Source organism: Pelobates fuscus, chromosome 8 (assembly GCF_036172605.1).
Source record: "Pelobates fuscus isolate aPelFus1 chromosome 8, aPelFus1.pri, whole genome shotgun sequence".
NCBI classification, from domain to species: Eukaryota; Metazoa; Chordata; class Amphibia; order Anura; family Pelobatidae; genus Pelobates; species Pelobates fuscus.
The window spans coordinates 124,285,831-124,304,432 of NC_086324.1; the positions used below are offsets into that span (position 1 = coordinate 124,285,831).

Sequence of the window (18,602 nt, forward strand, 5' to 3'; positions counted from 1 at the left end):
TTGGCAGTAAAGGACTTAGTTTACTGGCTGAATGCGATCAGCTGACACTCTCTGCCAGATGTAATCCCTCTTTTGGACATCACACATAAGCAGAGGGAATCCCTCTGAGTTAGGGTAAACATTAGCATTAAGGTTAGTGCACTATTTCTCTATAGTATAAAGCTAATGGCAGGTTAGAGTTTATGCTGGTTTAGGGTTAAAGTTAGAAACAGTGTATGGTTAATATAAATATACGGTTAGTGTATGGTAAATGTTAATGCTGGGTTAGAGCTGATTCTACTTTAGGGTTAGGGTAGTGTAGGGTTAGGGGTAGGGTAGTGTAGGGTTAATGTTAGGATTGTGTATGGTTATAGTTAGTGTAAGCATAGTGTTAGGGGTAGAGTTGGTTTAGGGTTAGGGTAGTGTAGGGTTAAGGTTAGGGTTGTGTATGGTTATAATTGTGTAAGTGTTAGGGGTAGAGTTGGCTTAGGGTTATGGGTAGGGTTGGTAAATGTATTTAGATCCTAGACTTATGAGGCATTTAACAATGAGGAATGATATTTCAATCCATCTTTCTTTAGTTGCACTTGATGTCATAAAAAATGATTTAAGTAAAATTGTGACATTATTTGTTTTTGGGGTGTATTTTTTCAAATTTTTAACATTGTTTTCATATCTAAGGTTGTCTTGGGAAAACATATAGGATATTCAAAGAGAGCCATTTCTGTCCTTAAGGTGCACCCATATAAAATATGCATTATATTTTAAAAGAACCCTTTAAATTATGGAATAAACGCATAGCACACATTCTAGGTTTTATTTTGGTTCAGAAGTTGGTCAATTGCCTTTGCTCTCCAGGGGATAACCTCTACATGGCAGAGACTTCAGTATTGAGACTGCATCAGATCTATACACCAAAACCACATTATTGGGCTAAAGCTGGTTTGGCACTCTTAGCATCGAAACCTATGTATTAATATTTTGGATGGAAATAGTTTAATTATTTCTGATTTAATTTGATGTTTACATTTTAACATTTAGTTTAATTTCTTATATGATTTCACATGTACCATTAGACAAAACTGTGTAGAAATGATCTGCTGTTTTCAGTTACAGTTTTCAAAGGAGCATTAGGCACAACTCATGTATTACAGAGAAGAGGGCTCTTTGAACTGGATGGAGCCATTAAATGTGAAGCTGGCCGAAGTTCTCTCATTTACATTGGCTATGGATGCTATTGTGGACTTGGAGGCCACGGAATGCCAAAGGACAACATAGACTGGTATGTAGCTCATAGGCATATTGAGAAAATAAATAAAGATGTATCTATAAGGATTAGTCATTAAAGTCAGAATTGACACGGTCAGCTATATTTTTTTTTTTTTCTACTTTTACCTACATTTGAAATTCACTTTAAATTAACTTTGAATTTCTGACAATTCTCAATTTAGTAAATAACCCGGGATATGTTTAAATCTAAAATGAAAATATAAAATATGATTGACATTCAAATTTTTTGTGTTTCCTTACAGCCATTTGAAAATATAATATCCTATATATTTGACACATATGATGCAATTTAATAATTTGTTTTAATTTTCTTGGTCTGAAGCACAAATTACCAAAGCACAATGGTCTTTGGTAAGATAAATGCTGTAGAGCTTACATTTAAAAGATCTGGAAGAGCCATCCATATAGAGCAAACATTAGCCAGAATATGCAATGAAAAGATGTATTTACATATATTATTCACCAATATGTATGCATGTAATTTGTAACTTTTTAAATGATGAAAATTAGGACAGTTTTCCTTTAATCTGATTTTAACTACCATTTCACTTATAGCAGGTTTGACTGGATACACTTGCTTGGGGATAAATGTTTTTTTGTCATTCTTTCTAGGTGCTACTAGTTGTTGATTTGGTAGATGTGACGATCTCTCTACACTTATCGGGCTACTTTTTCTCTTATTTTTGTTTACCGATTAATTGACCACCTGCCCAATCTCTGTTTACGCCATGTCCACCGCCTGGGAGCACAATTTGTTCTTAAAGGGACACTATAGTCACCCAGACCACTTCAGCTCAATAAAGTGGTCTGGGTGGCAGGTCCCCCAGGTTTTAACCATTCAGATGTAAACATAGCAGTTTCTGAGAAACTGCTATGTTTATATTGCAGGGTTAATCCAACCTCTAGTGGCTGTCTTTCTGACAGCCGCTAGAGGCGCTTCCAGCATCCAGCGTGCAGAACGTCCAAAGGAAAGCATTGAGAAATGCTTTCCTATGGACTGTTTGAATGTGCGCGCTGCTCTTGCCGCGCATGCGCATTCTGCTCCACTCGGGAGCTGACGTCAGTGAGGGAGGAGAGGTCACTTGCGCCGAGAGAGCCCGGCACTGGATTAAAGTAAGTAACTGAAGGGGTTTTAACCCCTTCAGCGCCAAGGGAGGGGGACCCTGAGGGTGGGGGGGATTGGGGGGTCCTAAGGATGATATTGTGTCAGGAAAACGAGTTTGTTTTCCTGACACTATAGTGATCCTTTAAAGGGACACTATAGTCACCAAAACAACTTTAGCTTAGAAAATCAGTTTTTGTGTATAGATCATGCCTCTGAAGTTACACTGCTTAATTCACTGCCATTTAACCCCTTAAGGACGGAGGACGGTTCAGGACCGTCATCGGCATTTTTGCGTTGCCGACCGGTGACGGTCCTGAACCGTCCTAACCGTCCAATGTACTTACCCGATCGCCGTCGTTCCCCCGGCGGCGATCGGTGGTGCTCCCGGTGTGGGGAGACTGCCTGCAGCCCAGACAGTCTCCCCATGGCGGTTTAGGACCCCTGTGGCCATGTGATCGCCCAACAGGGCGACCACATGGTCACAATAGGTGTCCTAGTCTCTGCCTGCAGGGGGACTGTCTGTGCTGACAGGCAGTCTCCCTGCAACTGTAAAATCAAAAAAAAATGTAAAGTTATAGTTAATAAAAAAAAAAATATTATTATATATGTGTATATATATGATATATAGACATATATTATACCTATATAATATATGTCTATATATCATATATATAATGTCATGCTAAGTGTATTTTTATATTAATATGTACATATATTCATATAAAAATACACTTATAATTAATTTACACACGTATATATATAATATATATAATAACTATATATATTGTATATATATATTATTATAAAATACGAATAATAAATAATTTTAATTAAATTTAAAAAATTAAAAATAATAATAAAAATGTAAAAAAATTATATATCTATACGAAATTTTATTCTAACTGTATTTTGATATTAATATATATATTTATATCAAAATACACTTAGAATGAAATTGTATATATATCTATGTATATATAAATAAATAAAAAGAATGCGAACTATTCATATGTCCATATACAAAATTACATAAATAATTATATAAATATACACGTAGACTTCAAATACATAAATATGCATATATATTTAAATTCTACGTGCGTATTTATGTAATATTTTTACATAATTAAGTTATTTTATTGATTGCAATTTAAGGGACCTGCCTGCCAACCCAGGCCGAAAGTACAGAGAATTTAATTTGCTATCACTGTATTTTACCCTGTAACGTTCTACGACACCCTAAAACCTGTACATGGGGGGTACTGTTTTACTCGGGAGACTTCGCTGAACACAAATATTAGTGATTCAAAACAGTAAAACATATCACAGCGATGATATTGTCAGTGAAAGTGACTTTTTTTGCATTTTTCACACACAAACAGCACTTTTACTGATGATATAATTGTTGTGATACATTTTCCAGTTTTGAAACACTAATATTTGTGTTCAGCAAAGTCTCCTGAGTAGAACAGGACCCCCCATGTACAGGTTTTATAGCGTTTTTGAAAGTTACAGGGTCAAATATATGGGTCAAATATTTTTACATTGAAAATGGCCAGGTTGGTTACGTTGCCTTTGAGAGCGTATGGTAGCCCAGGAATGAGAATTACCCCCATGATGGCATACCATTTGCAAAAGAAGACAACCCAAGGTATTGCAAATGGGGTATGTCCAGTCTTTTTTAGTAACCACTTAGTCACAAACACTGGCCAAAATTAGCGTTACTAACTAAAAAAGTCTGGACATACCCCATATTGAATACACTGGGTTGTCTACTTTTAAAAAAATATGTACATGTGGGGTGTTATTTAGCAATTCATGACAGATAATAGTGTTACAATGTCACTATTGATACATTTTAAAAATGTATGTTTTGAAACCGCAATATCCTACTTGTACTTATAGCCCTATAACATGCAAAAAAATAGCAAAAAGCATGTAAACACTGGGTATTTTTGAACTCAGGACAACATTTTGAATCTATTTATCAGTTTTTTTCATTCGCTTTTGTAGATGAGTAAAAGATTTTTCACATAAAAGTCAAAAAACATGTATTTTTTTCAATTTTTCATCATATTTTTTCATTTTTTTTAAATTAAATTACATGAGATTATATAAATAATGGTATGTAAAGAAAGCCCCTTTTGTCCTGAAAAAAACAATATATAATTTGTATGGGAACAGTAAATGAGAGAGCGGAAAATTACAGCTAAACACAAACACCACAAAAGTGTCAAAAAGATGCCTGGTCGCAAATGTACAACATCGCAAAAAAAGTCCGGTCCGTAAGGGGTTAAATCATTTTTGTTTCCATTTATGCAGCCTTAGCCACACCTCCCCTAGCTGTGATTGACATATCCAGTATAAAAACAAAATGTTTTCATTTTAAATCAGATGTAGCTTCCATTGAAAGTTTTTATCTCCTGCTCTGTAAATTGAGCTTTAATTACATACATGAGACTCCTGCAGGGTCTAGCAAGATATTAACAGACCAGGAGATAAAACTTTCTAAATTAAACAGCATGTGCAATAAAGGAAGTGTAAACATTAGATGATGCTTTACAGGAAGTGTTTAGGAAGGCTGTGGTAGTCACATGTATGGAGGTGTGCCTGCTATGGTAGTCACATGCAGGGAGGTTTGCCTATGACTCAGTAAACAAATGAATTGAACTCCTAAATGGCAGAGAATTGAGCTGCAGGGGCATGATCTATACACCAAAAGTGTAGGTAAGTCTAATGGGACATTAGGTTTTGGTGGGTTTAATAACTCAATCAGACCTGGCACCTGAAACAAACATGTATGTTGGCACCCCCCACCTCCAAAACTATATCTTTTTTTTCCATGTGTCTATCTGTAATGTCTTACAAAAGGATGGTACATACTCACAAATATATACACACACATTTATACGAACACACACTTATACTCACATACTAATACTCATATTTACATACACACCCTTATATTAATGTACACACTCATATACTCACATTCATACACTCAGACACGTTTGTTTTTTATTTAGACTTTTATCCATGGTGTCCAATAATTTGATGCTGGGATCACTTTGTGCACTGCATGCACAGCTCTCTGCAGCACTGTACTGATGCCGGGATGGGGTTGATGTTACATCTCGGCTCTGGGCATTAGCGAGAAAGTTGTGCAGCCAAAGCACAGACTGATCCCAGCAGCTACTGCCTATTGCATTTTTATTTATTTTTTTGCTGCTGCTTATTTACAATCTTTTAAATACCTGTGATATAGGGCTAGGTTGGCAGGGGGTTTGATGGACAGAGAGAGAGACACAGGGCTTGGTGGACAGTGTGACACATGGCTAGGTAGACAGGATGACAAAGGGTGGGGGTCAAGATTAGGGAATGGAGTAACAAAGGGCTAGGGGACTAGTGATTAGTGACAGGATAGGATAGAAAAACTGTTGAAAGCAATACGTGTTGCCTGGCTTAACGTGCAAAGCAGAAGAAATAGAAATGTAAAATAACAGATGAAGGTCAAAGTCAATGAAGGTACACTAAATCAATAAACAAGCTAAGGGCAGGGATATAGAGAACAGAGTAGTCGAGAAAAGCCAAGATCAATAAGCATTTAGAGTATAGAACAAAGGGGCTCTTGGATAACATAACTGGAAACCACAACAGGGCACTGAACAGATGTAAAGCTCAAGTTCCCTTGGAGTAGGCAATGATGTGATGATGTCATGGGTTGGAAATTACTTAATGGCATCATTAAATGAGGCGGGCTACAGTGACTTTCTTTCTGAAGTCAGAAATGCTGGCAAAGGTTTCTGAAAGTGTGAAAACCGATGTGGTGCCTACATGGGGCGGTAGGGGCGCCAAGTGAGTTCCTTAGTGCAAGAATATGTATATTTACAATTATGGAGAGAGTGACAGGGATTAGTGGGAACAGTAGGACACAACAGGTATAGGTGGAACAGCGTGACATAGGGCTGGGGGATAGGATTACTGAATGGAGTGACACAACAGGGCAAGGGGGCAGTGACAAAGGGCTAGAGGGGCAGAGTGACTAATAACTTGGAGGACAGGGTGTCGTTGGAACATATTTGCACAGCAGGGACAGGAGGATGGGGATAAGCAGGACAGTGACAGCTAAAGCTATAGGAGATTAGGGGAATAGTGTGACACAACAGTGCTAGGGGTGCAGAGTGTCTGAGGGTAAGAAGAGATCTTACATTTGTGATTCCTGTGCCAGAAACTGGAGATATTATATTTTTGGACCCCCCATTTTTTAGTGCCCTAAGGTGGCTGCTGGGTTGGCTCTGGCCATGTGGCTCAGCCGCTGAAATGCAGGTGTCGCTTTGAGGACAAAGAGGTGTTCTGTGCATCCCCCTGCCGCCTGTCACCTAGGGCAGACTGCTTCCCCTCAGCCTCGCTACTGAACTCAGTTATTGAAGCCTTAAACTAAAGGAAAGAGTCACCGTACTAAGTTCTGCCACCTGTTGTGAATCAGCCTGGTGTGCATTAATGTCAGAATAACATATTTGTATGGGTCTGCCTAAGTTCGCCACTTTGAGCTAGTTTCGATTTGTGCACCTGCCTATGTGAAAGTATTATTACCCTTATAGGTTAAATTCTATTAGATATGATGATTTTATCTCCTGTATCTTTTATAAGAGCAGTTTTGACTTAAATGTTTGTTTTTCCTGTTATTCATGTTCTATACAAAAGATAGATATAGATATTTATTTATTTACCATCTATGGACCTCTCACTGACATGGCTCCTTCATCTGAGGAGAGGATCCCACTTAAAACCAGGTCATATCTTTCACTAAAGGTTTACCTAATCATGTAAAGTAAGATCACTTCCCCAGTAAGTACATTGTTAGGAACTGGACAATATAGATAAAGACTAAATCTTGTGCTACAGTGTCTGACTTGATTGGATTACAGATGATGAATCTCTCATAATCAATTTCCTAAAAATATTAGTGGAGGGACTTCTGGTTCCCCCTCCAGCTTAGCTGCTCCACGAGCAACACCACAAAATATGTGCATTTTTCTCTCAGGTCAACCATCTCCCTCTCCCTATGACGAACATCATCTTCCACCTCTTTTCAAATAGGCGTTGATCTCAACGGCCTGCAGAAGCCTCCTACTACTCCGGCATTTGTGCAGTCCACCATCTTTGCACATACTTTATTTTGTGTGACTTTGACAACAGCCAAACAGTGATAGCTAGATGACTGGATCAGAACATCTCCAAAATGACAAGTTCTTTGGGGATTTAGTACCTACCAAAAGTAGTTCAAGGAAGTATAACTGGCAAACCGGCATCAGGGTCATGGGCACCCAAGGGTCACTGATGGTCTTGGGGAGGGAAATTAGCTCATCTGGTCCAATCACCCAGAACTCTAGTTTAAATTGCTGAAAATCATAATGCTAGCCTTAATAGAAAGGTGTTGCGGTTTGCTGTGTATGGGACTGCGTAGCCACAGACCAGTCAGAGTTCCCATTTTGACATCTGTCCACTTACAAAAATGGTTTCAATGGAGATGTGAGCATCAGAACTGGACCATAGAGCAATGGAAGTAGGTTGCCTGGTCTGATGAATCATGTTTTCTATTGGATCAGGAGACTAACCAGGTGTATATGCATCGTTTACCTGGGGAAGAGATGGCAGCAGGATGCACTATTAGAAGAAGGCTGGCAGAAGCAGTGTCGTGTTCTGGGCAATGTTCTGCTGGGAAACCTTGGGTCCTGGCATTCATGTGGATGTTACTTTGACATGTAACACCTACCTTGAGACTGTTGCAGTCAACATACACCCCTTCATGGCAATGGTGTTCCCTGATGGTAGTGGGCTCTCTCAGCAGGATAATGCACCTTGCCACACTGCAAAAAAAAATGTTCAGGAATGGTTTGAATAATATGACAAAGAGTGCAAGGTGTTGCTTTGACCTTTAAAATTCCCAAGATTTTACAAAAAATCCAATCCATTGAGGCCCCACCTTGCAGGACTTAAAGTATCTGTTGCCAGATACCATCAGAAAACATTCAGAGGTCTTGTGGAGTCCATGCCTCAACACATCAGAGCTATTTTGGCAGCATAAGGGTGACCTATATGATATTGGGCAGGCGGTTTTAATGTTGTGGCTGTTCAGTGTAGGCTTGGTCCAGTCCAATAATAATTTAAGACCACGACCAGTTATCATAAAATTCTTAAACTTAAATGACACAACAAATTCTTATTGTTTATAAAAAATAATGACAACAAGTTATATACCCAAACCACAACATTTTAATTATCAAAGACTATTCTGTACGAATAACACTGTGTAGATGACCCTTTGTTCTTATTTGTCCCTTACTACACACGTGAGCCATTAATTTTACTCTTTTAACTTTTCTGGCAACTTTTCAACTCAACATTGCAAGTCTCTCCAAGCTTTTCTGCACCATGGCTTAGCAGACTGGAATAAATCTCCTGGCCTGTCACCTCAGTTTCTTCCTTCCTCTCAAGATAATGAGCTAATTAGATAATCAACTACCATAGCAATGGCAAGTGATGCTGATCCTCCTGCATGTAGTTATGGCCTCAAGGCCACCAGCTTTTTGTATTGGCAATAATCTCTCACCTATCAGAACTGCTACCCAGGCTTGGACAGGTGGACCCCCCCACTTTGTAACTATACAAAGTACTAGCTCTTTGTATCTTGTCCTAAATCATCCCCAATACAATTAAAAGTTTTATCTTATGTCAGATGAGCCAATACTCCCATTACATAAAGGAAATGTTAAAGGGATCCTATAGTGCCAGGAAAACAAACCCGTTTTCCTGGCACGATAGGCTCTTGGAGTGCCCCCCCTCCCTCTGGGCCACCCTCCCTCGGCACTGAAGGGGTTAAAACCTTCAGCAACTTACCTTAACCAAGCGCCGGGCTTCCTCGGTGCTGGTGACCTCTTCTCCCCCGCCGCCGACAGCTCCCGAGTGGAGCCGAATGTGCATGCGCGGCCGGTGGCGCGCCAGCATTCAGACCCGCCCATAGAAAAGCATTACTCAATGCTTTCCTATGGGGATCTTATTTGACAATGGACTCCGTGATGACGATTTATTAAGTGTGGAAGTGGCCTCTAGTGGCTGTCAGGGAGACAGCAACTAGAGGCTGAATTAACCCTGCAGTGTAAACATAGCAGTGTCTCTGAAACTACTATGTTTTCAGCTGCAGGGTTAAAACTAGGGAGACCTGGCACCCAGACCACATCATTCAGCTGAAGTGGTCTGGGTACCTATAGTGGTCCTTTAACATATCTTTCAAAGCAGCTTTTCCAGCCTTGAGACCTGATCCTGTGCAGAGCCTTTGTGGGGCTTTTATTTTTATTGTTACATAGTTACATAGCTGAAAAGAGACTTGCGTCCATCAAGTTCAGCCTTCCTCACATATGCTTTTGCTGTTGATCCAAAAGAAGGCAAAAAAAACCCATTCTGAAGCGCTTCCAATTTTGCAACAAACTAGGAAAAAATTCCTTCTTGACCCCAAAATAGCAGTCAGATGTCTCCTTGGATCAAGCAGCTATTAGCCCACTAATTAGAAATTGTATCCCTGTATGTTATGTTTTTGCAAGTATTTATCCAATTGCAATTTAAACATCTGTATAGACTCTGACAAAACCACCTCTTCCGGCAATGAATTCCATATCCTTATTGCTCTTACTGAAAAAAAACTTTTTCTTTGCCTTAGATGAAATCTCCTTTCTTCAAGCCTAAATGTGTGACCTCGTGTCCTATGTATAGCCCTGTTTATGAATAGATTTCCAGATAATGGTTTGTACTGGCCCCGAATATATTTGTATAATGTTATCATATCCCCTCTAAGGCGCCGTTTTTCCAAACTGAAGAGATTTACATTTTTTAACCTTTCTTCATAACTAAAATGCTCCATTCCTTTTATCAATTTTGTAGCTCGTCTCTGCACTTTTTCTAGTGCCATGATATCCTTCTTTAGAACAGGTGCCCAAAATTGCACAGCATATTCAAGGTGTGGTCTTACCAGCGATTTATAAAGAGGCAAAATTATATTTTCATCTCGAGAATTTATGCCCCTATTTATACATGACAAAACCTTACTGGCCTTAGCAACGGCAGATATACATTGCATATTGCTACCTAATTTGTTGTCTATAACAATTCCCAAATCCTTCTCGTGTGTGGTTATCCCTAGTTCACTACCATTTAGGGTGTAAATTGCTTGTGCATTCTTAACCCCAAAGTGCATAACTTTGTATTTTTCTACGTTAAATTTCATCTGCCATTTTAGTGCCCAGTCCCCCAATCTATCCAAATCCCAGCAGCAAGGCAATATCCTGCTCACATTTTATTACTTTACAAAGTTTTGTGTCATCTACAAACACTGATACATGGCTTTCAATGCCCATTTCAAGATCATTTATAAATATGTTAAATAGAAGCGGTCCCAAAACAGAACCCTGAGGGACACCACTTACCACTTTTGTCCAGCTTGAAAATGTATCATTTATGACAACTCGCTGTACTCTATCCTTAAGCCAATGTTCTACCCAAGAACAAGAATATTCATCTAGACCAATTTATTTTAGTTTGAAGACTAACCTATTGTGAGGAACCGTATCAAATGCCTTGGCAAAATCCAAGTAGATCACATCCACTGCAACACCCTGATCTATATTTCTAGTTACTTCTTCGTAGAATGCAATTAGGTTAGTTTGACATGACCTATGTTTCATAAAACCATGCTGATTATTGCTAATAACACAGTTCTTCCCAATGAATTCCTGAATATTATCCCTTAATAGCCGTTCAAATAATTTCCCAGTCACAAAAGTTAAGCTCACAGGTCTATAATTTCCAGGCAAGGATTTTGAACCCTTTTTAAATATAGGAACAACATCTGCCTTCCTCCAATCCTCCGGTACAATACCTGAAACAAAAGAATCTTGAAAAATTAAATACAGAGGTTCACTTATTTCCCCACTTAGCTCCTTAAGTACTCGTGGGTGCATACCGTCAGGCCCCGGAGCTTTATTTACATTAATTTTCTTTAATAGCTGTAGCACCTTGTCTCGAGTTATCCAATCACAAGTTATCTGCAAGTTTGTTGCAGCAATCATATGCATATCTCTTGCCATAGGATCCTCATTAATATATACCGAAGAAAAATTGTTATTTAAAATGTCTGCCTTTTCCTGGTCTTCATTGACTAACAGACCCATCTCTGTTTTCAGTGTACCTACACTTTCATTTTTTGTTTTTTTAGAATTAATGTACTTAAAAAAATGTTTGGGGTTGGTTTTGCATTCTTTGGCTATCAATTTCTCATTTTCTAGTTTAGCCACTTTAATTGCATTTTTGCAAGTATTATTGGCTTCCTTATATCTTATATAGGATGCATCTGATTGGTCCGATTTAAATGCTTTAAAAGCCCTTTTCTTATTTTAAATCTCTTGTTTTACTTCTCTACTAAGCCACATTGGTTTTAATTTGTTTATTTTATATTTATTACCCAATGGTACATACTGTGAAATGTACCTTTCTAATATTTGTTTGAATAGTTTCCATTTTTCCTCAGTGTTTTTATCACTAAGGCAGGCCCGGACTGGCCATCGGGCACACCGGGCAAATGCCCGGTGGGCCGCGATGGCCGTGGGGCCGAGGCCGGCAGGGGAGATCACAGGATCTCCCCTGCCAGCTCCAGCAGGGCCAGCGCTATCCGAGCGCCGGCCGTGCTGTGTGTCTCCATGGGCTGGTGGGGAGATCAAAGATCTCCCTCACCGGCCCACAGGCACTGTAACATGCGGCCGCCGGCTGTGAGGTGTGAGGGAGGGAGGAGAGGACCGGCGGAGCTCTATCCAGCAGCTCCGCCGCGGGCAACGCTCAGATCTCGCGAGAGTGAACTCTAGCCGGCAGGTTAGAGTTCACTCTCACCACTGGACCACCAGGGAAGGAAGCATGATCCCCCTTCCAGGCAGAACGTCTCCTCGCAGGCAGAACGGCTCCCCCCTCCCAGGCTAAAGGTAAGAAGGGAGGGGGGGGGGTATAACTTTTTTTTTAATAATTAATAAAAAAAATATTTAAATAAAAAATCACACTAACAGCCCCCTCACACACACACATCACCCCCAGACACACACAGCACCCAGACACAGACAGCACCCCCAGACACACACAGCACCCCCAGACACACACAGCACCCAGACACACACAGCACCCCCAGACACACACAGCACCCAGACACACACAGCACCCCCAGACACACACAGCACCCCCAGACACACACAGCACCCCCAGACACACACAGCGCCCCCAGACACACACAGCACCCAGACACACACAGCACCCCCAGACACACACAGCACCCAGACACACACAGCACCCCCAGACACACACAGCACCCCCAGACACACACAGCATCAAGACACCCACAGCACCCCCAGACACACACAACACCCCCAGACACACACAGCATCCAGACACACACACAGCACCCCCAGACACACACAGCACCCCCAGACACACACAGCACCCAGACACACACACAGCACCCCCAGACACACACAACACCCAGACACACACAGCACCCAGACACACACAGCACCCCCAGACACACAAAGCACCCAGACACACACAACACCCAAACACACACAGCACCCCCAGACACACACAGCACCCACACACTCACAGCGTTCCCAGACACACACAGCACCCAAACACTCACAGCGTTCCCAGACAAACAGCGCACCTTCAGACACACACATCACCTTCAGACACACACAGCACCCTCACTCACAGACAGCACCCTCAACAGACAGCACCCTCAGACAGACAGCACCCTCAGACAGACAGCACCCTCGCTCACACACACACACACACATATATATACATATATATATAATATATAAAATAACCCTCAGTGAGTTAACAGACAAAGAAATTTAGAAACCTAGAATGTGACGGCAGATAAAAACACCCTCACACACAGCACCCCCCTTACATACACACACACACTGCGCCCCTTACACATACAATACGTCCAAATAAATATATATATATATATATATCTACACACACACACACACTACAGCACCCCTCACACTGCACCACTACACACATTACGCTCAAGATACACGCTAGATCCCTTACCCTATATGCACTCTTAATCCTCTATATACAGACACACACACAATCTCCTTTACACACTAGATCTCCTATACACCCTCTCTACAACCCCTACACACACTACGTCACCTATACACACACACTACAGCCTGTATGCACACACTCGCTGAATCCCCTATAACACTATGCCCTCTATACACACACCCTCTACAGCCCCTAGCCACACATATTACACCACAAACACAAATGAAATTGACCTATTTACACAATACCACACCACACTCTACACACACGCAATCCCACAAGCAGGCTCCAAACACATGCACCATACACTTTCCTGGCCCTTTTGTCCTCTGGTATCCCACTTGTGGAGACACCAGAGACAATTTAAAAGCAAACACAGCGCAAGCATGTTATTAAATTTGTTTGCGCTGCGCAGAACAAATACAGGGCCTTTTTCTAATGCCAGAGCTCTTCGGCAGGGCTCTGCGCATTGAACCAACTTGCTCACTTTGAGAGGGGGCGTGCTTGTCATTAGTGATGACAAAACACACCCTCTCTGGCCCCGCCCCCTTCTTAGGGGGCGCTCTGATTGAAAAATGCCCGGGCCTAATTTTTTTCCCAGTCCGGCCCTGCACTAAGGCGTTTATGCCAGTCGATATGTTGTAGAGCTGCCCTAATCTTATTAAAATTGGCTTTTTTTAAATTATACATATATAAAATTGTCTTTTTTTTGTTGTAATTCAGTTTTTGTACTTCTAAATACTTCTAAAGGTAAATGTAATTTTATTCTCTTACCGGTGTTACATTTATTGCCCACTCGTATTAAAGTGAGGGGGCTAGACATGTTTTTTTTGGGGGGTGATGACTAGGGGCTTGATGATCTCTAGCCACTGGGTGTGATTGGCCATAATTTGGGGGGTGCAAGCCACGCTCCCATCACGTTTAAAACCCCACCACAAGCCCATGGATGGGCAATAGCATGTTCATTTCCATTTAATAATAAATAGACATCACCTCTACCACCTATGAGTTGGGGCAACCTCGCTTTTTTATTAAAAAGCCCCCACAAGCCACCAATGGGGAATGGGGGGCACTATTTTCCCCAATATCAAATTAATAGCACCCACCAGCTGCCCATGGGTGAAGGCTGGGGGTAACACTAGGTTCTCCCTATTAATAGGTAGCTCCTACCCCCTGACAGATTTCATGTCAACCAAAGTAGATCAAGCTTGCAGCCCCCACCCAGTCCTTTGTCTATTTACTTAACTCAGTTTAGTAAATAACAAATGAGCTATAACAGTAGAGTATTTCCTGTGTACTTAACTTGGGGAATCCCTACAAATCACTTGCTTCTGGCAGCTAGATATTTTTAGATTTAAAAAAGTTAGTAGTAACTTGCTGTTTCTCATTAATGGGAATTATATGGAACTGAAGGAACATTTCAAAATCCCCTATACTTTATTACATTTAAAGGGACAGGCCACATTATTTAGTGACACTGACTTGACAAAGGGCTACTTATTTGAATGCTGTCAGTATGTGTGAATAAGGCTGCATTTCTCTTACACCCCTCCATGTGTGTTTCTCTTCCTCTCCTATCTCCACTTGTTTTCATACCTCATCTCATGTGTCCCCCTCCCCACGTGTCTCTCCGACCCCCATCCTCCCCACTTATATCTCCTTTAGTTTTGTTTACAATGCCCTTTTTCCCTTGTGTGTATCTTCAATCCCATTGAATGTATTTTAATTCCCTCACCTCTTTCTGTGTCTTTCACTCCCTTTGCTATATCGTTGTGTATCTTTCCTCCCAGCGTTGTATGGCAGCCAGGCAGGAGAGAAGAGGGACAGTGTATCACTGGACCTCACTGGTATCATAGGCCCCCAAGAAAGCCACTTAACTCCAGAGAAGCTACTTTCCAGCATTAAAATACATCACTGTGCATTCCACTTGGACCATCTCACTTTCTGATTTAGCATACATCACTGTGCATTCCACTCGGACCATCTCAGTTTCTGATTACAGTGAGCACCATGGGTTCCATTGTACAGCGCTACGGAATAAATAATACAATAATAATAATAATATATCTTTTCTCGTTTAGTCCCACCTAATGAAGGTGTACTAATACCATTATTCCACAGACTGATATTGTTATACTCCGTAAGGATATTGTACTGTATTTCTATCAATGACAAGTACTACTAGAGCATACCTGAGTCTATTTGTTTAAATCGAAAATGTTTTTTTTTTTCTAAATGATGACTTGATTCTTAGAAGGCCTGCAAACAGTCCCACTTTTATCAGGACAGTCACGATTTCAGGAATCCGTTTCACTTTAGTTCACAATCAGAACACAAGGGAATTGTCCCCAGGCAGCACAGAGCGAAAACATCATAAATGCAGTGAGCACTAGGACCATGCATGGAGCACTTCCGCAACTTCATACCCCGTCAGTGGACAGGCTGAAGTCATTTTATGGGTGGACCTGCACATTAAAGTAGTAGCTAGTGATGTGGGTCACTTCACTGGTGATGTTCCCCTCATTTTTACTCAATTTCGTTAAAGTGTCTTGTCATGAAATAAGCGCTATAATAAAACAAGGGTAAGAGGAACTGCCTAAACACCCCTGAAGCACTTCAGCAAGCATGTCCATTAGAGGTCTGGAGTATCTCTTTAAATAAAATGAGTGCTTTTTCACAATCTGGTTCAGTGAATCAGTAGGAGGGTTAGAGGAGACTGTATAATTTTAACGTTCATGGTTAAATTATTTTACTTTTTTTTATTTTTAAATCCTAAAATTAAAAATATTTTAATAAAAAAAAAAAATGGAAAATAACCTTTTTTTCAATGGCTTTAAAAATTCTGGAAATTGTACATCGCTAGTAGGAGATAAGAAATTCTAAATTAAACAAACTGTACAACAAAGGAAGTTTTTAAACAGCTCTCTTTACAGGAATATGCAGAGAGACGGTCACATATAGAGGAGGAATGACTAGGGCTGCATAAACAAAGTGATTTAGCTCCTAAAAAGGAGAGCATTGAGCAATTAGTTTCATTCTTCATTCATTTCAATAACTTCATTCATCTCAAGTTGTTTTGGTGCTTTTAGTATCCATTTAATGGTCTTTATTGCAGAAAAAACTAACAAAAATAACGACTAGCATTTACAACTATGTATCTGTGAGTGTATGTGTTTATATTTATAAGTGGGTGAATCTGAGGTTATGCTTTCATGTCTGTGAGTCTGCATATGAATCTGTTTAGTGTTTGTGAGTAATTCTGTAAATATATGAATTTGCGAGTGATCAGGACTAAAGCAAGGAACTGTCTGGATCCTCAGCATGATTTGCGCTGTGCTCTATCAACATTAAAGGACCACTATAGGCACCCAGACCACTTCAGCTTAATGAAGTGGTCTGGGTGCCTGGTCCCTCTAGGATTAACCCTTTTTTCTATAAACATAGCAGTTTCAGAGAAACTGCTATGTCTATATTAGGGTTAATCCAGCCTCTAGTGGCTGTCTCATTGACAGCCGCTAGAGGCGCTTGCGTGTTTCTCACTGTGAAAATCACAGTGAGAAGACGCCAGTGTCCATAGGACAAATAATAATACAAATATAAAGGAACTGACAGTGAGAATAGGGGTGATAAATGAATACAATAAATCACTAAAAGCAGGGCTGCATCACATACAGGAGAGCGACTTATATGAGCAAACTTGAAAAGTATATCTGGTATGTGAGCGCTCCAATTAATAATAAACAACTAATGATAAAATAGTGAACACTATAGCATATGTTTATGCTATAGTGGTCACTATTTTATCATTAGTTGTTTATTATTAATTGGAGCGCTCACATACCAGATATAATTTGCCAGTGTCCATAGGAAAGCATTGTAAATGCTTTTCTATGAGACTGGCTGAATGTGCGCGCGGCTCTTGCCACGCATTCAGACGAAGAGGAGGAGAGGAGGCGGAGAGGAGGAGGAGAGCTCCCCGCCCAGCGCTGGAGAAAGAGGTACGTTTATCCCCTTCCTCTCCGTCCAGCCCGGCGGGACTGGGACCCTGAGGGTGGGGGCACCCTCAGGGCACTATAGTGCCAGGAAAACGAGTATGTTTTCCTGGCACTTTTGTGGTCCTTTAAACCCCTTAAGGACACATGACATGTGTGACATGTCATAATTCCATTTTATTCCAGAAGTTTGGTCCTTAAGGGGTTAAGTCGAATCTGGACCTCACCTATAAAATGAAGGAAAATCACGGTAGACACTAAGTATTGTTCGTCAACTGTCACCAGACACCATGCGTCATGTTCAAAAAAAGTTTAGGAAACATTCTGTTTAGTTATATTCGTGCTCCCTCCACTCACACTGTACGTTGTGCAATGTAACCTCCAATAATAGACTGGGCACAACAACTTATTTACCAGCAATCTGGGAAACTGCAAAGCTTAGACAGCAGTACCGTTTGCATTAAATATGTTTTTTTAATATCAACAAACACATCTCAACATTCTAATTTTAAATTTCTGTTATATTAAGGTGCTGCCACAAACATGACTGCTGCTACGATGAGGCAGAAAAACTGGGTTGCAAGACCAAGATGGGAAGTTATAAATGGACTTGTAAAGATAGTTCTGTACAATGTGGTAAGTCAATAATGTCAGTCTATTCTAGTGCAGCCAAGTTTTGCTGTTTTTAAATCTGGTTTTTAGTCGCAAATTAAATCCATTTTGCCTACTTATCTACTAACCTTGGAGAGGCTTATTGTTGTTTCATACAACTGTGTCATTCACATTCTGTATTCATGGCCATTCTTTACATTGCCAAAATAATTCATAGATCAAATGCATTCCTACCCGAAGTCAACCTTTACCACCCAAATTAGGTCTATATTAACTACAGAAATATTCTGAATACAACACTGATGCAAAAATTCTACAAATGCTGGGTTTTGCTTAATCGACTTTAATGAAGCTACTAGGTGTTTTGTATAGCTGCTTATTTTCATATTGTATCACTACGGAACTATTATTATCTGACTGTGAATTGATATGTTCTTGTGCTTATGTTACACATGTCCTCCCGCGAGCAAGCT

General features: G+C 40.4%; 1 protein-coding gene across 2 annotated transcripts in view; it reads left to right on the plus strand.

The window, feature by feature from the left end:
* Positions 1 to 18,602, plus strand: part of PLA2G10 (phospholipase A2 group X) — an 84,335-nt gene that overhangs the window by 35,484 nt on the left and 30,249 nt on the right. Inside the window, exons 2-3 of one of the 2 annotated variants that reach the window (XM_063428837.1) lie at positions 1,090 to 1,261; positions 18,047 to 18,153. In XM_063428837.1, the coding sequence (XP_063284907.1) occupies positions 1,090 to 1,261; positions 18,047 to 18,153 (279 nt within the window). The remainder of the gene's footprint in view (positions 1 to 1,089; positions 1,262 to 18,046; positions 18,154 to 18,602) is intronic. The other variant, XM_063428838.1, reaches the window with a different exon arrangement.